Source organism: Trachypithecus francoisi, unplaced genomic scaffold, assembly GCF_009764315.1.
Source record: "Trachypithecus francoisi isolate TF-2019V2 unplaced genomic scaffold, Tfra_2.0 Lachesis_group10, whole genome shotgun sequence".
NCBI lineage: Eukaryota > Metazoa > Chordata > Mammalia > Primates > Cercopithecidae > Trachypithecus > Trachypithecus francoisi.
This window is the reverse complement of record NW_022681455.1, coordinates 73,083,439-73,110,282: the sequence shown is the minus strand read 5'-3', so window position 1 is coordinate 73,110,282 and position 26,844 is coordinate 73,083,439. Positions and strand designations below refer to the sequence as shown.

The 26,844-nt window shown below is 38.9% G+C and overlaps 1 protein-coding gene across 2 annotated transcripts in view; it reads left to right on the top strand.

Moving 5' to 3' along the window:
* Positions 1-26,844, top strand: part of IMPG1 (interphotoreceptor matrix proteoglycan 1) — a 152,024-nt gene that overhangs the window by 8,500 nt on the left and 116,680 nt on the right. Inside the window, exon 2 of one of the 2 annotated variants that reach the window (XM_033217704.1) lies at positions 22,533-22,766. The exons of the other annotated variant lie outside the window; for it this stretch is intronic. Within the exon in view, the coding sequence (XP_033073595.1) occupies positions 22,533-22,766 (234 nt within the window). The remainder of the gene's footprint in view (positions 1-22,532; positions 22,767-26,844) is intronic. 2 annotated transcript variants of the gene reach the window in all.

The window sequence follows — 26,844 nt, the reverse complement described above, 5'->3', positions numbered from 1 at the left end:
GGGATGCTGTAATTCCTAACAGCCATAGAATGGCTATCCTCCATTCTGGGAGTTTATTCTAGTCATCCCTAGTAGCCCTAGAATGGCTGTCCTCCATTCTACCCCTAGAATGGCTGTCCTTCATTCTAGCAAGGTTACACATGCTGTAACTTTCAGGAGGAGCAGCCACAGCTGTAGCCACAACAGTGGGTGGGGTAGGGAGATGAGTAGTCCCCTTCTCCACTCCTGTGCCTGAGCACTAAGGCTGCCTGGCTGCTGGGATAGAACCATACTCTTCGCCATAGGGCTGAACACAACACCCACATCTCCTCTGGAAGCAGTGCAGTTACTCTCAGTCCGTAAGTGGGAAGCTCTTGAGCACCAGAAAGCACACACTTCGGGCTCCTTTGTCCAAAGAGGTGTCCCTTCGGAGCACTGCACTCTCTTTTCCTTTAGGAGCAGCACTCCATGAGGGCTGGAACAAGAGGAATACTGCAGCTCCCTTGGAATCACCCAGCCCTATGTGTCTGCTGCAATTTGAGCAGATGCTGGGATTGGCAATGTGGAAACACAAGGGCTGAGATTTCCTGGGCAGAACTCAGTAATTCAATGGATGTAGCCCAAGAATGGTGCCTGCCACTGCAGATTGGGTAGAGGAGGAGGACAAGCAACCCTGTACATGCTGGTATACTGGTGCAATGCCCTCAAGAAGTCCCCAGATCATTGCCCACACCAGTGTTTGTGTTCATGAGGACAGAGGAGCTCTCTGACATTTCAGATACCAAGGATCTGCCACCAGGGCAAGGAGAAACAAAACACTCCCACCAATCCTTTTCATGAAATACCAAGCCCGCCCCTCTGGGTTTCATCTGTGACAGCCTCTTGCTTCCTTCTTTTCCTGTGCCCTAGTTACTTCTGGTGAGTTCTCCACTAGGCTCCAGCACTTTCCTCTTGAAATTCTATGTAAAATTATTCAACTGTGACTTTGAGTCTTCTTTCTTTTTCTTTCTTATTTTTATTTATTTATTTATTTATTTTATTTTGAGATGGAGTCTCACTCTGTCACCCAGGCTGGAACACAGTGGTGCCATCTCAGCTCACTACAACTTCTTCCTCCTGGGTTCAAGCGATTCTCCTGCCTCAGCCTCCTGAGTAGCTGGGACTACAGGTGCCTGCCACCATGCCTGGCTAATTTTTGTATTTTCAGTAGAGGTGGGGTTTCACCATGTTGGTGAGGCTGGTCTCAAACTCCTGACCTCAAATGATCCACCCACCTCGGCCTCCCAAAGTGCTGGAATCACAAGCGTGAGCCACGGCGAGTCTTCTTTCTAAGGAGAACTGGCATCCAATGTCTCCAGTTAGCCATATTGGAGGAAAAAAAAAAACCTAACTTGCTACTCATTAAGGGCATTTTATTTCATAAGAATCTTAGATCTGTTAGATCTGTGAATATATGTTAATCTTCAATTAGCGAAGTCTGTATTAAAGTTTTACCTCAGCCAACTGGTTTCTTATTTGTAACCATTAACCACTATGAGTATATTTACATAGAAAATGGTTTGGGGAGAGAAAAGAAAGGTTCAGTTCAACACAATTAGCTGCTAAGCATAATGATTGGGTGTTTAGTTAAATTCAACAGTTTCATTTTTAAAGATGCACAGTTTTGAAAAATTAAAGAGATGAAAATTGCCAATAGTTCCATCCAAACACAACCTATGCTAGCACTACTTTTTCTAGGTATGTGTGTTTAATTTTTGCATAATTGCAGTTCTCTCACACACAAATTTTATGTCAGCCTTTTTATAGTTTTATTACGTCATAAGAATGTTCCACATTGCCATCTAGTTTTGACAAGCATCATTTTATGGGCTGCATATTCTTTCAGTAAATGTGTCAAGATTTGCTTTGTCTAAATATTCAACAAATGAAAACTAATTGTTACTAATTATTTTGTTATGGCAAATAACATTGCAATAAAGAGCTTTGCACATAAGCTTCAGTATTTAAGACTCAGCATAAATTCAATAAAGTAAAATTATTGGGTCAAAGCAATGTAAACAGCTTTATGGTATTTGATTCATATTGCCAAATTGTTTCTCAAAAGTTTTCCTATGCCCTTAGATGACTTTTTACCAATTTGATTCTACAGAATGCCTACCATATACCTAATACTATGCTGGATACAGAATATACAATGATTTAAAGACATGCCAATATTTCGAAAAGCTTCCTTTAAGCTTTGCAGATTCTGAATGTAGTTTTTCACAGATACCTAAAGGTGACATAGCTTTGATTTCAAAACATTCATTAAATAAAATTGTTTTAGCACAACAAAGGACAATTGAAGAGCTCAAAGAACAGTTACTTCATAAAGATACCAAGGCTCCTTTCTTTGAGGTTCGTAATGAAAATACCAGTTGCATCCGATATGTGCATCACTGCTTTATGTTCTTACTTTTCCATTTCATATAAATAATTTCATTTAATTCCTTGTGGCATTCAATGTGTACGAGAAAGAGAAGAAAGAAAATTTACCCTTGGCAAGTCCTAAAATGGAAATAGTGTTTATCTTAGTATGTGTCTTTTGCATTACATTTGGTTATACTAAATGAAATCTTTAACCAAGTTATTACTAGTTCACCAAGGTAGGATAATTATTTTAGTAGCTGTGAAATGTCAGGGAATTTGCATTTTAAGACACTCCACTTCTTGCCAATCCTTTACTATTGGTGTGTGCTCCCATTTCATAAAATTACACAAAAGGTATTTTGCTTCATTGTGGCTTCATTAACAGAGAACATACCTGAGATAGCTGCCTAATAGTAGGCACATTAACTGTACAGCTCCTATACTTTGTTCATCTGTGCTAGTCTCAGGTCAGTGTCATTCAACGGTCCCAGGCAGACTTTCTTCTTCAATTATATCTGAGAGGATGTCCTTAAAGTTGAAACTATGTAAATTGAAGATTCTTCATGTACAAATGAACAATCTGTGGCAGCACACCTGAAACCACTTATTAGATTATATCTTTGCTTTAGTAATAAAAAGTACTTGCTGCCTTGTGGCCCCTTTATGCTTGTGTCACTAAGGGACTATTGCATGTGAGAGCTAATTAAACAGGACTGAAATGACCTACTGCTTTCTTAGCCATTTCTGTTCATCATGAGAAGGCAACCACCTTGAACATCAGCTGCATTTGCATATTAATTATGTCTGGAAATTCAGATTCTCTATACCTTTGGTGCCACAATCATTTTCACATATTTTATTCTGTTTTAAAATAATTCATCTGAAGCAAGAAAGTTTATTTTTCACAAGAGTCTCTAGGCTTACATTTTAATTCAGAATACATGTTGTAATGACCATACTAAAAGTCCTGGTCTCCTCACTGTATTATAAAGTATCACACTCAGGGGTAACTGAGGTCTCCATCCACACCACCCCTTCTTGCTTAAGGGCAGAAAAGACCTGGGCAGTCATGGGGAAGTCATGTGATACCAAGCCTTAGAAAAACACAAAGCAATTTGCTGAAAGGAAAGAAGGCCTCTGACCAAAATGTGAGTTTTAGTCTTCCACAGTGGACAGTTTTCAGCAACCACTGGACCTAAGTTCTCTGTCTAAGAAGATCTTTCCATCCAAGGCTAGGATTTCAGCCTCACAAAACAAGAGCACCAAGGCAGATGAAACCTGTAATAAAGGAGGAGTATGCACTCTGCTTTGGGTCCAAGGCAGCCTGAATTTCCAAGCTTATCTCACAATGAGTTGATGAGATTGATTGGCACAGCCCTGGTCATGAGAATTTATATATGGAAATGCTGCTGTCAAGCTCTGAACTAGCAGCAGAATGCGCTGCTCTAATTATTTACTGAGAATGTTCCACTGTAATTATTTACTGAGAATGTTCTCCCTCTATTGCTCCTCTCTTCCAACCATAGGGAGTGTAAGAAGAATATGAAAGAGCTACAGAACAGCAATGCTGCCTGGAAGCATATGGTTGTATTCAGTCGATAAATATTTCCCATTTACTTTCAGTCATTCTTGAGGAAACAATGTCTTTCTGTGTGCCTTTGTAAAGTCATCTTAATTCATTCTGACTTCATTTTCTTCATTCAGCCATCTTAAGTCTCTTCACTATAGCCAGTATCTATTTTCATAATTGCCCCTGGGAGAAGAGTTAAGGAAAACTAAACCAAAAGAAATTTTGTGGAGAAAAGTCAGAACCTCAAAATTAGTGAAAAGTTTCTGCTTCAGAAATATTTTAACTACATAAAGAAAATAACACATGTAGGACTAATTTGTCTGTCTTAAGCTTCCTGCTGCATTTATAAACAAGTAAATGATACATTTAATTAAGTTGAACTATGAAATACTATGACACTATTATTAATGCATTGTACCCAGATCAGTTTAGACCTGATCAAAACACTTTGCAGACAGTAATTATGTTAACAAACATTTAGATTAACATATCTTTTTAAATAAAAGCTCAAACTAATTTGCATTCCTTTATGGTTGGGAACCCAAGGCAGAGTACTAAGTAATATTTCTAAAATCATTTGAGGTGAGAGATTAGAACCAAAGTTGGGATGTGACCTATATCCAGTTATATCTCACATCTACTTCATCTATTAATAATAATCAGTCCACTGTAAGATGATGAGTGGACTTAGTATGGTTTTTACTATTAACCCAAAAACCAACTTTCCTCTGCTAACACCACCAGATGACTGCTGGTTCTGGGCCATTTCTGACATCTGTTTTCATAGCTGATCTCAGAACAGCTGGTCAGATCCTTCAGCTCTGTGCTAGAAATGGAGGCACCTATCTTAGGGTGTCTATTTTTTCCTTAAAAAGAAAAGGTGTAAGGTCTTGAACTCCTCAAAGAACTGGAGCTATTTACTGATAGTGTCATTTTAAATGCCCATGACTAAAGTATAAGTTTAGTAGTAAGTACCTTGTTTAAGAGTGTGTTATGTATCTAAAGGCAGGACATTGCTTAATGGGTGTAACTTGACACAATGGGAAAATCTCTTCAAAACCACCCCCCTCAAAAATATCACTCCCCCACCCCACTATCAAAATATTGAAATTTCACCTCCAGATTTGCAGTCTTTTCAGCCTCTGGAGATATAAGATTTTGAAACACCTCCTTTTCAATAATTTCCCTGCCTTCTTTCTAATGGATCTGATCCTATTCTCATCAAAATATCAGTCCTTCAGCCTCTGCCATTTTGTCCAATCCTTCAGCCTATTCCGGGCCTCGATAGGCTCACATAAATCCTAGGTCCTATAGTTTGCCACTGAACCACTCCCAACAGTCTTCTTGGTGGTACAACAGAAATCTTGCTCCTTGACCTCTGTCCCATTGGCTTTGTTAATCTCACTCTAGGAAAACTTAGCTTTTGCTTTTTCTACTCTCATTCCTGAGCCTACAAGTATTATTAAAGAAACTCAAACAGTGTTTCCATGAAACAAATTCCTGCACTATAAAGTTAGCTTAGGCCCTACAAGCTATTTCATAGTCATATCTGATTCCCTAAACTAGTCCCCTGGTCAGATTTCCAAAACTTTCCTCTCCCATTGAGCCTGCAGCATGATTTCCCTTCATTCACAGAAGCAGTGATGACAATGTAGTTAAGAGTAGAAGCTCTAAGGCTTGCACAGAGCTTCATTCTGCACAGAACAGCTCTGTCACTTACTAATTTTGTTCCATTGGCAAATTGCTCAATCTCAAATATTACTCCCTCTTATGGTTTTCTTGCCTGTAAAATAAAAATAATGATAGGCGTGTCTGCCTCAAAGGGCTAAAGTTTTTAGTGAAGTATCTGCTACAAAATGCTCAATAAATGCTAACTCCTAAGATGGCTATAGCAACTACCACTGTTACTATTATCACCTCCTTCTACTTACTGAGAAAATAGAAGTCATTTGACTTCATTCGAAGTTTCTTCTTGCTACTTTAAAGTTTCTCTGAATTTATCCAAACACTTACTCTCTTTGTTTTAGAGAGAGTAAAATGAATTCATGTCTTTGCTAATGTTATTTCTATCTACCTATGACTTTAACACCATTTACAACCAATTTCCATAAGACCTTCCCAAAATGAAAAGGCAGCCTATGGATTGGGAGAAAATATTTGCAAACCATGTATCTTGTAAGGGGTTAATATCCAAAATATGCTAAGGACTCACAAAATTCACTGCCAAAGAAACCAAACCAAATCAAGCAAAGAAAAAAAACACAACTCTGCTTTTTTATTTTATTTTATTTTTACTGAAGCATACTTTTATTTAGAAAAAGATAGAAACAATCCAAATGATTATTAAAGTTTATAACATGCAGCTATTTAAAGTAAAAGTTTTCAAAGACTAGCAGTGACTTGGAAAGATGATATAATGTTATATTAAAAATTTTACAAATAATATGATCTCAATTTTGAAACATATAGGTACATAAATAATGTACAAACAAAAAATTGAAAGAAAAATATGTGAATATACCAGTGATTTTATTTCTGGGTGATTTTTATTTTCTTCACTATACTTCCATCATTTTAAATGTTCTAAAATAATCGTGTACTACTGGGTAGGAGACAATTAGGGGCTGGTTAGGCAAATAGAGAGAGAGGGTATCAGAAGAAGGATAGAGGAGGGCAGTGTTCACAGGCACAACCACAGGATAGCACCCACACTGCCTTTGCAGCTAATAGGAAGATATGTGGTTAAGAACTTCCCCTTGTACCAGGATGTTGCTCAGAAGGGACTGTCCCAACTTAGGCGCAGGTGCGATAATTCACCTTAAATGTCCTTAATTTAGCCCAGCTCATTATAATGTCATTAACATGACATTAGCATTGTGATTTTAGCCACCCCACCCTTCCATGGGTTTCACTTAGGCACTCATGAGTAATAACCAAGATGGAGTTCCTCTGGTCAACCCCAGGCACGTGCAAATGCAATACCCTTAGGAGGGAATTTTACCCCTCCCATTTGGAGAGAACCCACAGAAGACTTCTTTGTCTTTGCCACATAAAAGACCCAGAACTCAGCCCCATTTCTGGCAACCTGCATTCAGGCCCCCTCTCTTTGCTGAGAGCTTCCCTTTTGCCTAGTAAATCATATTCTGTTCACTCTCTGGTGGCCACATGCCTCATTCCTCTTGGTCATAGGACAAGAACTCAGACCTAGCTGATCTAGGGACTAAGCAGACTGCAACATTACTTTTTAAATTTAAAAAGAAAAGAACATTATTTTGAAAGAAATCTTTAACTGAAATATTAAAAAGAAATGGAAGCAACGTGAGTATTTTATCTTTTAAATTTGTTATGAAATAGCATACTAGGCTATCTAGCCAGGGTGCTTATACTCTATTTTTGGTATGCAATTTAAGCCCCGCTTTTAGGAAGCACTACATGACTACTACATAACCACACCTCACAAGCAGATTTGAATCTCTTCCCCACTGCAGGCCCCAACCTCTGGTGCACAAGCACCCCAGGCCTCACTGCTACATGCTTCATCACATTGCATATGGGCTGTGCAGGTTTGGTAGTTGGATTTTTTTCCAACTTTTATTTTAAGTTCAGAAGCACATGTGCAGAATATTCAGCTTTGTTGTATAGGTAAACATGTGGCATGGTGGCTTGCTGCATAGATCATCCCATCACCTAGGTAGTAAGACCAGCATTCATTAGTTATTCTTCTTGATGCTCTCCCTCTTCCCACCTTCCAACAGTCCCCAGTGTGTGTTCTTCTCCAACATGTATCCATATGTTCTCATCATTCAGCACCCACTTATAAGTGAGAACATGTGGTATTTGGTTTTCTGTTGCTTAAATAGTTTGCTGAGGATAATGGCTTCCAGCTCTATCCATGTCCCTACAAAGGACATGATTTTGTTCCTTTTTATGGCTGCATAATATTCCCTGGTGTATATGTACCATATTTTCTTTATCCAGTCTCTCATTGCCAGGCATTTACAGTGATTCCATGTCTTTGTCATAACACAACCCAATTTTAAAATGAGCAAAGGACCCAAGTAGTTAATTTTCCAAATAAGACATACAAATGGCCAACAAGTATGAAAAGGTGCTCTAATCATCAGGGGAATGTGAATCAAAACCACAATGAGCTATTACCTCACACGTGTTAGGATGGCAATCATCAAAAAGACAAGAGATAAGTGTTGGCGAAGTTGTGGAGAAAAGGGAATCTTTGAACATTGTTGGTGGAAATGTAAATTACTACAGCTATTTTGGAAAACAGTATGGAAGTACTTCAAAAAATTAAAAATAGAATTACCATACTATCCAGTAATTCCTTTGCTGGGTGCATGCCCCAAAACTGAAATAAGCACCCCGTAGATATCTATGCTCCCATGCTGATTGCAGCATTATTCACAATAGCCAAGACATGGGAACAGCTCAAATATCTGTCCACTATTTTCACATTTCATCATTAAGTATAATGCTTATTTTAGCTTTTTTTGCTTGTTTGTTTTCTTCTTGTAAATGCTGTTTACCAAGTAAATAAAGCTTCTAATTCTGATTTGTTGAGGTTTTAATCATGAATAAACATCGAAATTTATTGTTTCTTCTATGTCTATTGAGATTGCCAAATGGTTTTTCTCCTTTGATTCATTAATGTGATAAATTGCCTTAATCAACTTTCAAATATTAAACCAACCCTATATTCCTGAGATAAATCAAACTGGGTCATACGTAGCTTTTACATTGCTGGATTCTATATGCTACTATTTTATTTCTAATTGTTACACTCATATTCATAAGCAAGCTTGGACCATAAATTTTTTCTCATATTTGTTTTATCAAGTTTTATAGGAGTAGTATGCAAATGAAATTACATTTTGCTTGAATGTTTGATAGAATCCACTGTTAAAGCCAGAGTAAGATATTTGTAGAAAGATATTTGACTATGCAATTTTTTAAGGTTATGATAATAATTATCCTACCTCTTTTTGAGTTAGTTATAGTAAGTTACATATTTCTACAAATTTATGCATTTCATATCAAATTTCAAATTTATGGATAAAACATTATTCATTATATCTTCTTGTTAATTTTTTTATGTTTATAGAACATTTCGTAGAAAGTCTGTAGAAAGCATAATGTTCTTCTTTCTCGGTTCTGATATTGGTTAATTTTGTCTTCTTTATTTGATCAATCTCATCTGTTTGTTTACCTGTCTTTGTTATCAGTATGTTCCAAAAAAGTTTGACTCTTATGTTTCTTTTTTCTCATTTGTATTTATGATCTCTTTCACATTTTATTACTCTCTGTTATCTTTGTCTTTTCTAATTTTCTTTGGTTTTAGTTTGTTTTCTTACACTACTCTTTTGAGATGGATGCATAGGTCATTAATATTTAGCTTTTCCTTTCTCTAAAATAAACATTTTGATGATATCATTGTACTATTAGGAACTGCTTCAGTTTCATTCCACAAGTTTTATTATGTAGTAATTTTATCATTTCAGAAAAATACTAATAACCATAATTATTTCTTCTTTGACATATGAGTTATTTTGAATAATTTTTTCTTTTCAAATGTCTAAAGATTTTCCATTTGTTTTTCAAACTAATTTCCAGCTTACTTCTCTACTAGTCTGAGAACATGATGCATATATCAGTCCTTTTCAATGTATTCAGATTTGAATTTTAGTACAGTATATAACCAATGTTTGCTCATTTTCCTCTGCTTGAAAAGAAGGTATATGTTGTAGTTTGTAGATATGATGCCTCATACATGTCCATTAGGTCAGGCTTGAGCATGTTTTTCAAATCTTACCTACCCTTACTGAATTTATTTGTGCATTCCATCAATTAAGAGAGATATCTTAAATGCACCTACTATTATTCTGGATTTTATTTTCTGTTTTGTCTATCAACCTTTGTACTATATATTTGTGTATTATTAAGTGCATAGAATTTTAACTTTCTGTGACTTTTAAACTGTTTTCATTGTGACCTGTCTTTGTCACTACCTTGTCATTATTAGGCAGACAATGTCATTATTAGGCAGAAGAACTTTGCCTAATAATGAACTTTGTCCACGGTTTGCTGGAACAGGCTTGTACTAACAAGAGCCAATTGGGCACACCTTTTCCAAACTCTGTGCAATTATGTCACGTTGGTGGCTTGAAATCAGTCATGACAGAGTATTAATACAGAGAAAGCAGCAAATGACACAAATCTCACCCATGCCCCAGAGCTGGTTATTAATATTTACCAGCAATGCTCTGACTTCATATGATTTTAATATATCAGCTTTCTTTTTTGGTAGTCTTCTATTATAACTTTTTTCTATTCTTCTAATTTTAACCTCTGTGTCTTTTGATTTAAATGTGTCTCTTAAAACAGCAGATCGTGGGTACTTTTTTTTTTTTTTTTTTTTGAGAGGGAGTCTTGCTCAGTTGCCCAGGCAGGAGTGCAGTGGTGCGATCTTGGCTCACTGCAAGCTCCACCTCCCAGGTTCACACCATTCTCCTGCCTCAGCCTCCCGAGTAGTTGGGACTACAGGCACCCGCCACCGCGCCCGGCTAATTTTTTTGTATTTTTAGTAGAGACGGGGTTTCACTGTGTTAGCCAGGATGGTCTCTGTCTCCTGACCTCATGATCTGCCCGCCTCGGCCTCCCAAAGTGCTGGGATTACAGGCGTGAGCCACCGTGCTGGCCGGGAACTTTTTTTAATGTAGTCTGACGATCTCTGTCTTTTAACAGGAACATTTTGTCCATATACATCTACGATGTCCCAAATATTCCATGGGACATACTGTTACTGAAAAATAAAATATTCATTGTTTATCTGAAACTTAAATTTGACTTGGTCCTATGTTTTTATTTGTTAAATCAGGCAATCCAATTCCTACCAGACCTAGCCCTAAACCTCAGAATGGAGTGGCACTAGGTCATAATAACAAGTAACAATGTGCCAGGCTCTCTGAGAAACACTAACATCTATTTTCTCACTTAATTTTCAAAATACAACTACATGATAGGCAAGCACTAATCAAAAACTATAGTGTTGGAAATATTATTATCTACTTTTCAAGTTACAAACCAGAGCAAATAGAAATTAATTATTTGCCCAAATTGAGGCAGTGGCGGAGTGCTCTTACTATGCTTCAGTCCTCAAGTACCCAAAATGAAGTTTACCTTGCTTTTCTGAGGTAACTGATAGGTCCTTATGCATGTGAAAGTTAACAGGCAAAGATATACAGCTGTTTCTGTTTGATCTACTCCAATTCTGCTCTGCTATTATACCGTTTCCCTCTCTGTAGGTTTTGAAAATTGGATGCCATCACTGTCTTTTTTACCTCCAAAACTGGCCTTTGTTCAGCAGCAGTACTCCCTGCTGAGGATAAAAATCAGTGGTCTCTTCTCTCAAATAATTAGAGTGGTTGCATTATTTTTCTCTTCTTGCAAAAATCAGGTTTAACCATCAGACTTGCTATGTCAGAAGGAAATGGTTAGGACCTTCGCAAAGCCTTACAAGAAATAAGAGGTTGCTAGTGCCTACCTTCTATTCCATACATGTACATATGTACTGAGTCCTACCTCATTGCATAAAAGGATTCCTTTCCCCTGATGTTTCCTCGGTACACCTCAGCTTCTGAAGTTAGCTTCCTCCTGAATTTTTTGGAATTTGTTTTATAAGCTCTTAGTGGGTCTCTGTGAATTCTTGTAACTTGTCCCCATCCACTTTCAAGTCAGCTTCAAATATCACGGGCTGAATCTGCCTCCTGCTCATGCATTACCTGGCACTTTCTGGCATAACCCCTTGGTTTCCAATCTTTGTGTCAACCTAAGCTGTAACAGTGCTCTGGAAAGTACAGTGTTGCTAACATTTGTGAGGTGCAATCACTATCTCGGATTTACTTGTAAAATCCCATGCTTATTCTCTTACCAGTGACTTGTGTACTTATTTAAACTCTACATTCTGAAACTTATGGAGCTGTATCCAAAAAGTACACATAATTAAGAACTGGGAGGCACAACAGTGAAAATGGTTAGTTGAACTTCAGTTAATGTAAAGATGAGATGATTAGGAGTGGCTTAATGGGCCCGAACCTATACACATGAGGAGATGGCTGCAGGATGATTTGAGGGGTACTGAAAAGTGGTACTGAAAAGTCCAGCTGCTGGAGAAAGGACTGGCTTATTTGTGGCAGCCCCTGAAAACTAGGCAGCCATGAATGAAACCTTCACCAAGCTGGCTAACAATTTTAATACAACCGTTGTCACCTCAGTTTCACATTCTGTTTACTCCGACTTGACCTCAGCATTAATCCAACTCTTGTCACCATTCTTTTCAAAGTGATCACACATTTTACAATTAATCACAGCTTATAAAAATATCCTACTCTCATATTTTTTTAAGATTGGCTCATCTGTAGAGAAAGGATTTGTTGATTTTGTTTATGTATTCAGGTGGTCCTCAACATTTTTAATGTTTTGCTAAAATTGCCAAAGTAAAGTTAGCACTCCATGAAGAAGCAATGTGTTGATCCTAAGGTTTCTCACAACCCCTGGCACAGTACTGCATGCCTTGAGAGCGCCTGTACCCCTATTTGAGAAGTAAAGGCATTCCCCCATTACTAGAAATATAGTTCTCAATTTGCAGGAACAGTACCTCTGCAGCTGGCAGCTAAATATTAGTGTACCTCATTCGAAAGGCTGCATTACCAAGTGATTTCCCGCCTTAAATGGAGGCAGTGTGTACTACCTTTCCTTGCAACCACATAACAAGGAGCTCAGATGTGTTTCTCTCCTTTCCCAGGGCACAGAAACTAGTCAGCTTTGAGAAAGAACACTCCTCCTCTCCTCAATATGCCCTGCCCTCTCACCCTACTAAGATGGATGACGAGTTTGCACACATTTCTATTCAGGGTACAGTTGAAAACATGACCCTGCTAGACTCCTACCTCTTCACTTCCTGACATTTACCATACTTTAACAACTGGCAATTCCACCTGTTCAGAAGGTCATCCCCTTTGAGCATGAAAAAGGCAACCTCCTTTTCCACCTCTCCCTTCAACTTCAGTTCTGTTCCTACCCACTCACCACACTGCATAGGCCCTCAGCAAGAAGTGCATATGTGTGTACTTCAGCATGTCACCTATAGATTTGGTTCTTCTTTTTTTTCTTTCTTTTTTTTTTTTTTGTGCAATGAGGTAGGACTCAGTACATATGTACATGTATGGAATAGAAGGTAGGCACTAGCAACCTCTTATTTCTTGTAAGGCTTTGCGAAGGTCCTAACCATTTCCTTCTGACATAGCAAGTCTGATGGTTAAACCTGATTTTTGCAAGAAGAGAAAAATAATGCAACCACTCTAATTATTTGAGAGAAGAGACCACTGATTTTTATCCTCAGCAGGGAGTACTGCTGCTGAACAAAGGCCAGTTTTGGAGGTAAAAAAGACAGTGATGGCATCCAATTTTCAAAACCTACAGAGAGGGAAACGGTATAACATCCACCCCATGCATTATTGATAATCAGCATGCATGCTGCCTATTGTGAAAGTCTGTTTACTTCCCAATTCATTAAAAGAAAGAACTGCAAGTTTCCTTACTTTCTATGATCTCCGTTTGCATCATTTATTCCAACAAGTTTTGCCTCTAAGGCCACAGATCGAGGCTGGCATTGTGTAAGTTTGTTGAGAACTACCTGTAGGAGGGCAACTGGGAGAGCAAGTTGTAGAAGCTTCTCTGTTCTCTGCTTTATTGCCCAGAAAACAGTATGCTTAAAATCCATGCAGTCTTCTGGGATAGACTGAACAAGGTATTCAGAAAATCTGCATAATTTGTTGATATATACTCAGGTATGTTAAGCACGATTTGTATTTAATTGCCTTTGCTCTTTGGGAAAAATTTCTCAGGTGTATAATTGAGAATCTACTAATGTAATGGGAGGACCCAGGCATAATGAATCACAAACAAGAGAAGCATTTGCAGAAAGGCCACAGTCCCTCACTTTTTTTAGTAAGGTTGGAAAAATTGGGGAAAAATTGGGGGAAAAAATTGTGAGTTTTTTTTTTAACTTCCAGTCATTGATTTGGTGCTGAAATGTTACCTACCTACTCCCTATAGAGTTCTGTTCCTCAAATTGCGATTTTTGTCCTGTAGAAATTACAGTAAATTTTGTCTCTGCTCCTGTTAATTTATTCATTAAGACATCGAGACCTTTTCCCCTAGGAAGACATAATGGATTTGCTAAGTGCTTATACCAATGGCTGTTGCTTTCATAGCAATGCTACCGTGAAAACCTGATTCTCCTATTTCTGATGTCTAGTATTGTCACTGTATGTGTACAGTAAGCCTCTGTATGCCTACAGGGTTAAATAGCTTTAAAAAATTCCTCTAGAAGAGAAAGTATGGTGAGGAATGGTCCAAATAGGTTGGTAAGTATCCACTTGAACCAAGAAAGAGAATGACTTGCAGGCAAAGCTGAGCCTGAAATAGAAACTTTGTAAGCAGCCTGCCTAGAAGCCAACTTTGGTACTGGAAGGAAAAAACGAATAAACTTTTCAGTGATATGACGAGGAGATGATGTGGCCTATGTCTTCAGGGATGTCAGTCAACACTGCAGTCACATGGCCATCAGCCTTCAACCTAGAGTGAAAATAGTACTTTGACTAAAAGGCTGGCTTTCACATTAGCTAATAAACATGCTTAGATGATCCAAACCTAACTTTTTTTTTTTTTTTTAAGGAGTCTTACTCTGTCACTCAGGCTGGAGTGCAGTGTCACAATCTCTGCTCACTGCAACCTCTGCCTCCCAGGTTCAAGCAATTCTCCTGCCTCAGCCTCCCAAGTAGCTGGGATTACAGGGATGCGCCACCATATCTGGCTAACTTTTTTTGTATTTTTAGTAGAGATGGGGTTTCACCATGTTGGCCAGGCTAGTCTTGAACTCCTGGCTTTAAGTGATCCACCCGCCTCAGCCTCCCAAAGTGCTGAGATTACAGGCATGAGCCACTGTGCCCAGCGTCCCAAACCTAATTTTTAAACAATAAACGAAGAGTCAAAAGCCCAGTATTTCAGAACTGCCACTCACATCCTTGGGCAGATTTGTCTGTTTTTTAGGATAAAGTAATGTTTGAAAGTGTTTAAATTCAGTGGTTGTTCCTTTAATTTCCCTATCTATATATTCAGAAATTTCCAAAATGATCATAATTACACTGGGTTGCAGAATCTAGGTCAGCTCCAGGATAGAGTGGCTAAATTTTAAAAGGAAAATAAATAAATAAAGAACACCAACCTTCCCAACTTAAGCCTTCAGTGCCAACCATTTTTCTTAGCCTGCTAGAAGGTTCCCTGCCCACTGACGTCTTGTCCTCCTTTATGCCCACCTAAATACTTTCCACCTGCCAGGTCTTTCATAAGAACCTCCCAGCTCAAGGGAACCCATCCTACTGTGCTAAATCCCTGCCTTTTCCCAAATTGTCTATTTTGTTACAAAACCACCACCCTCACCACCACCCCGATCAACAAATGTCAATATCCAAATTCAGAGAAGGGATCAGTAGAGCTATAGTTTATGGTCACTTTCTGTATATTGTGTGTTAGCTAGTCACACCTTCTGGTGAAGGGTCATATTCACACGTTGAATACACCAGGCTCTATGAGCACATCACAAATACTGAAATATAAAGAGAATGAAACAGAGAGAGACAGAGAGAGACAGAGAGTAAAGGTAGGGGACAGGTATGGATATATATGCCTGTGGTATCAGAGGAAATCTTCACTCACTAGGAAGATCTTCCCTCCTTTTGTCTTGGAAAAGGAGAGAAAGACAAATCTTATTTTACTTTAACTTTTAAGTGCAGGGGTAAATGTGCAGGTTCATTATATCGGAAAACTGTGTCATGGAGGTTTGTTGTATAGATTATTTCATCACTCAGCTATTAAGCCTAGTACCAAATAGTTATTTTTTCTGATCCTCTCCCTCCAACCACCCTCCACTCTCTGACAGGCCCCAGTGTGTGTTGTTCCCCTCTATGTATCCATGTGTTCTCATCATTTAACTTCCACTTATAACATGCAGTGTTTGGTTTTCTGTTCCTGTATTACTTTGCTAAGAATAATGGCCTCCAGCTTCACCCATGTCCCTGCAAAGGACATAAATTCATTCTTTTTAATGGCTGTATAGTATTCCATGGTGTATAAGTACCACATTTTCTTTATCCTGTCTATCATTGATGGGCATTTAAGTTGATTCCATGTATTTGCTATTGTGAACAATACTACAAAGAACATACACATGCATGTGCCTTTATAACAGAATGCTCTATATTCCTTTGGGCATATGCAGTAATGGGACTGCTGGATCAAATGGTATTTCTGTCCTTAGGTCTTTGAGGAATTGCCACACTGAAAAGACAGGTCTTTTTAAAGAGTTTTGCTGTTGGTGTAAATAGAAAAATTAGCTAGTATCTGGAGGAAACACGCTACAGAGAGAGGATTCTTTTAATAGAAGGTAAAATAATAGGGTGTTTGTGTGCTTCTAGAAATAATCCAGTAGAAAAAGGGAAAATAATGATGTAGGAAAGTTAGAGAAAAGTTTCTGGAAGAACGTTCTTGAAAGGTGAAAAAGGAGGGAACCTGGTGCCTAAGTGGAGAGTTGGTCTTAAGTAGGAGCACAGACTAATCATCAAATAGTCACAGGAGGCAAAGCATAGACCATGAGCACAGATGCAGCCAGTGAGCAGTGAGCAGTGAGCAGATGCAGTGCTGGATGCTTGGGAAGTTCTCTTCTGGCTCCTCTTGTTCTCAGTAAAATGTGAAGCAAACTAATCAGCTAAGAGCAAGAATCAGCAAGAAGGTTCCAGAAATCTGAGAAAAGTGTGTAGCTCTCCAGGAGAGTACAGAACTGAATTGGACCAGAGAAATATAATGTGATTTTACTTAACGATCATAAATTTAAAATGAGTTATAATGCTTGTTTTTCTCCAGTCATGATCAACTATACAAAGATTCAGGTAAGGTGTAGGCAGCAGGTTGAATTTAACCATGATTTTGGTTTTGCCTGTCAAGTACAATAATTGAGTGGCAAGGGAGTTGTCATCCTCAAGAGCCAGGTAATAATGATATTCTTCCTCATTGATCTCCACATATTTAATTGGTTCCACTGACTATTTATTTATGGAAAGATTGCAAGTGTCTGGGAATGCAGATTGTACTAAAATATACTTTATACATAAACCATCTCTTTTCTGGCCTTTTGGTATTTATTCACAAAAGAATTTTTATTTGCCTTTTCACTTAGGATATTATCTTTAATAAGATGACTGTGTCCTAAGCCTCTGATATGAGACCCTTAAAAAGGGGACAGAAATTTCAAAGAGGAGTTGCAATAATGGAGGCAGGCAAGACATGAAACATTTTTTCGCAGTCTAATGGTTTTTAAAACAAATCTAATTCATACATATATTCTAAAAATCCCATGAATATTTCCACACACATTTTTCATTAATTCACTTAATTAATATGTATTGCATCTCTGTCATGTACAAAACATTGTACTAGGCAAGCACCAAGGTGAATTGGAGAGGGGAGGGCAAGACACAGATCCCAAAGGTATTTGCAGTCTAAAGGGAGAAACTCATATTTACAACGAATTAGTATTCAAGACAGGACAAAGGAAGCACTACAACACAAGTTTCATGGCTTTTGTTTATCTCATTTACAGCTATGTGCCACAGTGGACCTGAAACAGTAGTTGCTTAATGAATACAGGTGAATCAGTGTATGCCATAGAGATGTGAACCACCCTGGAGGAACAGGGAGGGAGCAATGAAAGAATCCTGAATGTGGGATCTGAGAAAGTATAGTGGAGAATGTAACATTTCACTGGCTCTTAAAAAGAAAAGTAGGAAAACAACAAAGAGCCTCCCATATGAAAGACAAACACGAGATGAGCACTGCAGTGTGGAAGCAGGAAGACTTCAGGGCATAGACATAGTCCTGTCTGAGGGCTGAGGATTCGCACAGTGAAGGGTGTATTCAAACGGAAGCGTGGTGGCGGCAGAGTAGGAATAAGAACCAAGCTATGCTGGTAATGAAAATACTCTATTTAATCCATGACATATTAAGAAAACTTGTGAGCTGCATTTTTCCCACAAACCAGTTCTAAATATGTCTAATTTTACACTGTGTGATTTCATGCTATTGCTGGTATTTTATTTTATAATTTTTGTAGGTACAGGTTTTCACTGATTTATAAAATGTTATTCTACTGACCAATGAAAATTTTGAATAACGCTTTAGAGATCTTACTAAAAAAATAAGAGAGAGAGGGTAAGGAAAGGAAGAGTGGTACCAACAAGTGGAATGCCTCGATTATCTGATAAAGGAGTTCTTATTGAGCACTTACACTGTGTCTTACACTGTTTTAGATGCTGCCCATGTTATAACTCATTTAATATCACAGAAACCCTGTAAGAGAGGTATTATTATTCCCCATTTTATAGATGGGGAAACTCAGGATGTACTTGGATGTCAAGTACACCCACATTATACAACTAGTAAGTGACAGCTCCAGGCCCTGTGTACCATTGGTTCTATGAAAACATTTTGAATAGTTGAGTGACATTATATGATTTGTGTTGCTACTACCTTTTTCTTTCATAAGTAATGAGCATATTTAAGTTAAATTCAGAAAGTAAGCACCATGCATATTACAGCTGTTCCTCATCTGTATTTAGAAGTTCTGAATATTCAAATGTATTACTTTCCATTTCTGTCTTTTCTTTATTCAATGATATGACTATTTCCAAAACCATTGGCTTAAAGGTCATTTTCCTAGTGTTTAATCTATAATTTAAAATAGTACAATTGTGGCCGGGCGCGGTGGCTCAAGCCTGTAATCCCAGCACTTTGGGAGGCTGAGACGGGCGGATCACGAGGTCAAGAGATCCAGACCATCCTGGCTAACACAGTGAAACCCCCTCTCTACGAAAAATACAAAAAACTAGCCGGGCGTGGTGGCAGGCGCCTGTAGTCCCAGCTACTCGGGAGGCTGAGGCAGGAGAATGGCATGAAACCGGGAGGTGGAGCTTGCAGTGAGCTGAGATCCGGCCACTGCACTCCAGCCTGGGAGACAGAGCCAGACTCCCTCTCAAAAAAAAAAAAAAAAGTACAATTGTATTTTTTTCTTAATTCATAATTTATTTAATTAAACTGTTCTAATATTATTTTACTCCAATACTCTTTTTAGAACTACCTAAAGTAGGGAAAATATGAGGAAGTGTTTATGGAAGTAGCTGTAACGTGGTATTTGCTATACCAGAGGGCAGAAATAGGACTGATATATGGAAGTTATCAGAAAGTAATTTTCAACTCAAAGTAAAGGTGTTTTTTTTTCTGAAATCACTTTGCCCTTCTCTTTGTAACTCTGAATTTCATTCAGAAACAGTTGTTGATGGCAGCCAATTCATCATCATGTAGGTTACACTCATTTTGTTATCATCTTAGAGATTTCCTGCCTCAAAAACTTTTCCAGTCTTTTATTAAATATACTCTATTGTGTAGCAAGTCTTCCAACTATCAATTCATTCTCATTAAATTTTCACCTCCTCTTTTCAAATACTTATATAAACCAAAAATATCAAACTCCAAAAGTGATGCAAAGAATCTTTAAAAGTTCAGTTCAGTATCAACATTACAATTTATGCAGCACTGGAGAACAGTATCTGATCTGGTCTAATTGCCTTACTCAAAAGTGCTTTCATTAGCTCCAACAACTATCAGCTCTTTTTATTTCACTGAAATCTGTAACAAACAGACTTTGTCACTGTGGCCTGTCCTACAAACATCCTTGGATTCAGGTTATCCTAAGTTTCTGATCTCTCACCTCGTCTCTAGTGAGGATAGGGCAGGGGCATAAACAAAAGATTCTAATCCCAGCCCAAGCTATAGCATCATCAAAGGGGGTTCTCTGTGGTTGGTTTTGTGTCACAGAAACAGAGTAGTCAAGGTATCTAATATTTGTGTGATACCAAAAAAAAAAAAAAATGGAGGTTGTTTGTTCAGCCAAGAGAACCTAAAGTAGGAAAAAGATGAAGAAGTGTTTATGGAAGCAGTTGTATCTTGGGGTTTGCTGCACCAGAGGACAGAAATGGGACTGATATGTGAAAGTTATCAGAAAGTAATTTTCAACCCAAAGGAAGGAATTTGTTAAGTGGAGATATTCAAAAGTGGAACATGGTACTTCCTAGAGGAAAGAACCATTTGTAGAGTATTTGTCTCGGGTCTTCTCCAGCAGGAGATATTTAAAACTGGGTGACCTTATAATTTATTTCTCAAACAGGGACACATTTGAGAATGAAAGGATAACAGGTACAAACTGGGATATCCCAGGCAAATGGATTCACATTACCCTAATTTGCCCTTGTAGACCCCTAGCTGTGTGGACTTGCTGACGTGTGGAGAATAGGGAAATACTGACCCTAGTAGGGGAAAGGGAAAGGTGGGAGCTCATAGAAGTGCTGAGAAACAGGGCAAATCTGTGACCCTCTCACCCCGGTGTCTGTACCTGCCCTGATAGGATGAAACCTAAAGACCCATATCAAATAGGATCTCTGTCAGTGAACCTGGACATAAACAAAGTGTTAGGATCCAAAGGGATCCACCTGGGAAAAATGCCAGGACAGCAACATTGTTCCCAGAGCCAGGGTAGAGTAGACACTCTTCCCAAGTCAAAGTTACCTACCCTGATAGGATGAAACCTAAAGATTCATATCAAACAGGATCTCTGTCAGCGAGCCTGGATATGAGCAAAGTTTAGGATCCAAAAGGATCCACCTGGAAAAAAATTCCAGGACAGTAACACTGTTCCCAGGGCCAGGGTGGAGTAGATACTCTTCCCAAGCCAAGTTACTCAGAGAGTTCTACAGGGCATAACATTAGACAGTAAGAACAGGACCAGCCGCAAAGGACCAAAGACTGTGGTGATGACGAGGTACAGAACAGGACCAGCCCGATAGCAGGACCCCGCACATTACAGGCAGGCACAGTGAGAAGAATGGAGAAGGGCAGGCATATAGGGGCACAGCTCCCTAAATATGCTCTGTGTGACACTGCCTAGACTTAGAAGTACCCAATGAGGCAGCTTTGTCTTCCATTCTAAATGGCAATTCAAATATAACAAAAACTTACTTTTTACTATAACAAGTGTATTGCAATCTATAAGCTGCTTGAAAGGATTATTAAAATTAACATTCCTAAACAAAAAATCACATTTTACTAACTGAGGATACTAACTAAATGGATACTAACAGCTGTGTGCTCGGCTCCCATCCCTCTTTTGGACTTTGCCCCTAAATTGAATGGGCACATTCCACTTCACCACGCAGTCATTTTGACTCAGGAAAAACTGGTTCCAACTCCATGGTTCGAATGAGCCACTTCAAGTAATCCCAGTTCCCTCCTCTGTAATTATTCAGATCAAGCTGACAGCACTGGCATATCCCTTGCAACTGGTCTTGCTCCAGGAACGTGGTCTAAGTCAGCCAGACCTAAGGGAAAGGCTATTTTTCAACATGAATGAGAGTCAAGGTGGTGATCTAGTGCTGCTGGCCATCATCAGGGGAATTTGATGGAAGCCTGCCCGTGGATGATATCACCACATGAAGGGACGGAAGCAGACAAGTCAGAGCCAGACCTCCATTTCCACCAGGCATTCCCTGCCTCTGGCTTTCTTTTGGAGGTGATAACTTTCTTACTGTGTAAGCCAGTTTGAGAGGCACCCCCTCTTGATTCTTCATGTGGAAGCATCTTAGTAGATCTATAGAACAGTGATTCCCAAACCTGCCTGCATATTGAAATTACTCAAGGATCTTCAAAAATTGCTGATGCCCACATTCTACTCAGAGATTATGATTTATGGGTCTAGTGTGTCGCTGGGTGAGCCAATTAAGCTGTAAATTTCCTCCCTTCCTGGAGATTCTTTCCTAAGAATGTACCTCTGCCCAAGGCTAAAAAATTCCAGGACAGTAACACTATTCCCAGGGCCAGGGTGGAGTAGATACTCTTCCCAAGCCAAGTTACTATAGAATTCCTAGGGCTGCCACTAATAGGCAGGAAGGTTATTTTGCTGCCTTTTTCCCCTAGGTTTTTAGAAGCACTCCACTTCCTCATCAACAGTACACCTCTGGGCACCGCAATGCTATATCATTCCCTGCTTGAATTATATTATCTATCATAAGAGACATCTCTTGAGAGGCTTGAGTGCTAAGTGGGGAGTGATTTTTAGAAAGATGTGTGGGAAATGGTTTCAATATTTGGCAGTTCCTAAAGGCAAGATGATTTGAGACATTGGCTTTTTAAAAATACGCTTGATCAGCTCATTATAGTATTCCCTTATTTCTGAAAATGCCTTGTCATTTGGAATATTACGTTTAGCAGTTGCACCAAGGTAGAAATTTCATAAACTAGAGGATTGTAATTTTCAGTTTATTTCAGTCATTTATCCATATATGTCACATATATCACATAAATGTATATATTCACCAGGATATCAATCTTTCTTTTACAGATATCTCCATTAACATATACCATTCTGAAACTAAAGACATAGACAATCCCCCAAGAAATGAAACAACTGAAAGTACTGAAAAAATGTACAAAATATCAACTATGAGACGAATATTCGATTTGGCAAAGCATCGAACAAAAAGATCCGCATTTTTCCCAACGGGGGTTAAAGTCTGTCCACAGGAATCCATGAAACAGATTTTAGCCAGTCTTCAAGCTTATTATAGATTGAGAGGTAAGGAAAGAGATGAAACCTGTTTAGCCTTGTGTTATTTCCATCCCTTCCCTTTCATTCATCCATAGGTTGTCTTTAGCCTAAAACTTTCAGGTCTGTCATTTAGCCACAAGAATTATAAAAACCAACCTAGTGGTAATCTGATAGTAATGAATAATAAGCATTCAAAACCATGGTAGATATCAGCTCTTATGGTTTAAAGTAATATCTTGTGCAGCATAGAACCAAAAGGGCATTTATAAATCACCAGAAAACCTTGGCATCCAGATTTTACCCCTTTATTTTTTTATTTTTGCCAATGCTCAAAATTGCATTTTAATGTCGTTCATATGAGTAAGAAGCACAGGATGATTGCAATGTCAGGGATCTAAGCAAATTGATTTATGACTTAAGATTTCATTTTTCAAAAGCAACGTTACAATCCAGATCCTCTTATAAGTTAGTGTATTGATGATCCAGCAGAAACTTTAAAGTTTGGAAACCTAGAGGCGGTTGAAGTGCAGAGGAGAAACAAATTAAGAGTCGTTACCAAGATATAATGCAGGAGTGTTAGAATTTACAACACAATTACAGTGGTTTCTAGCAGAGTTACAGTCCACTTTTTACCCCAAGACTGCTTAACAGGATTCTGATGGCATTCCCAGAAACCATTAAGGAGTTAATCACAGCGCAGCCATCAGTGACTATCCTTTTCACTAACTAACTATGGATGACAAAACTCTCATGGCTTCTTTTTTTAAAAGAAAAAAACAAATCTTTGGTAGCTACTATTAAAATTCCCCAGGTGGCTCCAAATAATGCAGAATATCTTGTCTCTCTGAGTCCTAAATTCAATTGTCTTACATGTGAAAGTTGAGAGTTTTACTGATTTCTGCCTTGATCACACTAGATGTTTGCTTCCATTCCAAAAAGCAGAGCCACCCTGCTTTATTTAAAGCCCATCTACTAGAGCAAGCTGGTTCAATTCCAGCCTGTGATGTGTTGTACACTATGACAACTGAGTACCCATTTCATAATGCTAACATCCAGAAAACTTCTTGGATGTCTATTTCTGCTAGATGTGTCTCGGTTAAATTAATCTGAAGAGTTCTTATTGGGTTTTGGAAGCATAATTAACTAACAGTCTCAAAAATATCAAGTCTATTGTTCCTCATGTGTCTCATTTTCTGTGGAAGTAAAAAGATATTCACTTTCTGAAAGAAGCCATGCCCACAGAAAAGTGAAAAGTACTGGATCATAGTCTGAAAGAAGACTCTCACTATAGAAAATCAAGGGCACTGTATCACTATTCTGAGGTCATAGAAGGGCATCTCCACAGAGCAGGTACTAGCCAATGCTTGTTGGTGTACACAGAACACAAAGGGCCCATTGGGAAAATAGAGAAAAGACACTGACACGCCTAAATTACTAATTTCGAGTGTGCCTACACATTGATCAGATAATGACCCTGGTAAATTCTGTATCGTTTGCTCAGGGATGGATGTACATATAGTGTTTGCATCACACTGAATATAAATGCAACTATTCCTATTTTCATGTAACTTCTAATTCTTTACAACATTCACAAATAGGATTCACTGCAAGTATTTAGAATAGACTATTTATTGCTGCAACAAAATTTTTAGCTCTGAATTTTTATTCTCAGCTCTTTATTCTTGATTAGGTTGCCTCTTTCATTCTTGTTTCCCTGCATGAAGCAAACCATTGTTTTTCTCCCCACAGCAATGACAGTCCATTATCTTTATGGCTGCCCCTAGGTAATATGAAATTTTACTATTCATCAGCATGGGTTTCTTAAGTCGAACAAATTGGTTCACAAAGAAACAAGAAATAAGACCCAGCTACAAAGCGGTGTTCCTCTGACAGAGAGACCCATTTACTGTTCTTGTTGCTACTTTTACAAAATTATCTGTTGACATCTTTCAAACTTAGGAGAGAAAGCACCCATATTCCCAAATCAAATGGAACATTGAATTATTTCATTTTCCAGGGCTTAGAAGCAACACAGTGAAATGTTCTGAGCTTTGTGGTAGAATCATAAGTGTGCTTATCTCAAAGCACAAATGCAAAAGAGGCAAGTGTGTTTCTGCTAACTACAGGCTGAACTCTGTGCTCCAGCCAAACTTCTTGCTATACGGATGCCTCCCTTCAGACTCCCCTCACCCTCACCTGTGTCTCTCCCTCTATTTCCCTCCCTCTCTGTCTCCCCTACCCAACACCAAAAACTAGGTCTTGGCCAGGCATGGTGGCTCTCGTTTGTAATCCCAGCACTTTGGGAGACCGAGGTAGGCAGATCGCTTGAGGTCGGGAGTTCAAGACTAGCCTGGCCAATATGGTGAAACCCTGTCTCTACTAAAAATACAAAAAGTAGATGGTGATGCAGGCCTGTAATCCCAGCAACTCAGGAGGCTGAGGCAGGAGAATCGCTTGAATCCAGCAGGTGGAGGTTGAAGTGAGCCAAGACCGCGTCACTCTACTCCAGCCTAGGCAACAGAGTGAGACTCCATCCCAAAAAAAAAAAAAAAAAAAAAAAAACCTAGATCTTTCTTTCACATTTATGTGTGCCTTAGAGAAGGTTAAAGATGGATAGGGTCCTAGTTCTTGCTACTCCCTGTTGTCTACAGATCACAGCATCACCACCACCTGGAAACTTGTTAGAAATACAGAATCACAGATCCCACCTGAGATCTATTGTCAGAATCTGCATTTTAACAAGTTCTACAGGTAAAATTCATTTGTACTTTAAAGTTCTAGAAGCACTAATCTAGAGAACATCTAGCCAACTCTCCCTTTGTACAGATAAGAAAACAGATCTGATGAAGTAAAGTTTCATGTTCAGGGGCACAGCTGGCAGCAGAACAGGGGTAGAACTAAGTATCCCATTTCAGTGTGTTATGTCTCCCTCTAATGTGTGCACAACCCTGTACTGCGCATTTTCACATACCATTGGTCTAACAATACTAATTGCGAGTAACTGTCTGCAGGCCAGGACTTCCAATTACAGACTGCCGTGTCTGGCCTCCAGGGTATGTGCTCCCTGGGGTTCTTCCTACATCATCAAATGACTTAGGATATGACCTTCAGCAGGGAAGCTGACATTCTGTGATCAGATTTCAGGCATCGGCTGGCAACTGTGGGAAGACTGGGGTCGGAGGGAGGCGAAGGTGCTGGATTTCTTTAGAATCACTGTGGCAGTCCCTCCCGGTAGGTTCAAAGGAGGATAGTACAGAACAGGTAAATCAAAGGTTTAGAAAACTCCAATTTTGAGAAGTTTTCAGATCCCTCCCAGCCCTGAGGTCCTTTGATTTCTCAACTTTCAACGGTTTTTTTGATACTTCCCCAGTAAGGATGGGGGACTATCCTGGTGGGTTGTGGGCTTGTGCTGCCAATCATGGAAAGATGCTATGCCTCCTGGCTTATGAGAAGCGTCCAAGAGAAAACCGACATCAGAGGAGCCACAGAAAAAGAAAGCCTGCCCCTCAGAAAGAGTCTGAGATTTCCTCCTTAACATTATGATTCCTATAAACTACAATGTCACAGGGAGATAATTCTTCAAGCAACTTCAGACATTGTGCTCTAGGAAGAAGATTCTTTCAGGGCCCTTATGGAAGGTTTTGAGTAGTTCTGTGTCCTGTGGTAGGAGAAAGGACAGCAGGGAAAGGAGCAGAACTAGGAAGAAGATGCAAGCAACAAAAATAGCACCTCCTACTTGACTGCTCAACCTCAGTCTCCCCAACCATATGACAGGAACTGCCTGCAGAAATCTCTGCATAACTGGTAATGCATCCTCAGGCTACATAGCACCCAGGAAAATGAACTTCTGTATACATCTGTCTACATGAGTTATGATGCCTGCCAGTCTGAGTTTGGGCTCAACTGGGAGCAGCTAGGCTCAACAAAGAACACAATTAGTTCAAGACTTAAATTGGAATGAAATAAAAACAAGTCTTAATCTGAGACCAAAAGCCATACACTCAAAGGTTGTGCCTAACTTGTAACCAGAAGAGATTATCACATAATATCTTCCCCGATATTTCACACACAGATACTGTCCATGAAACTCACCAACACTTAGATA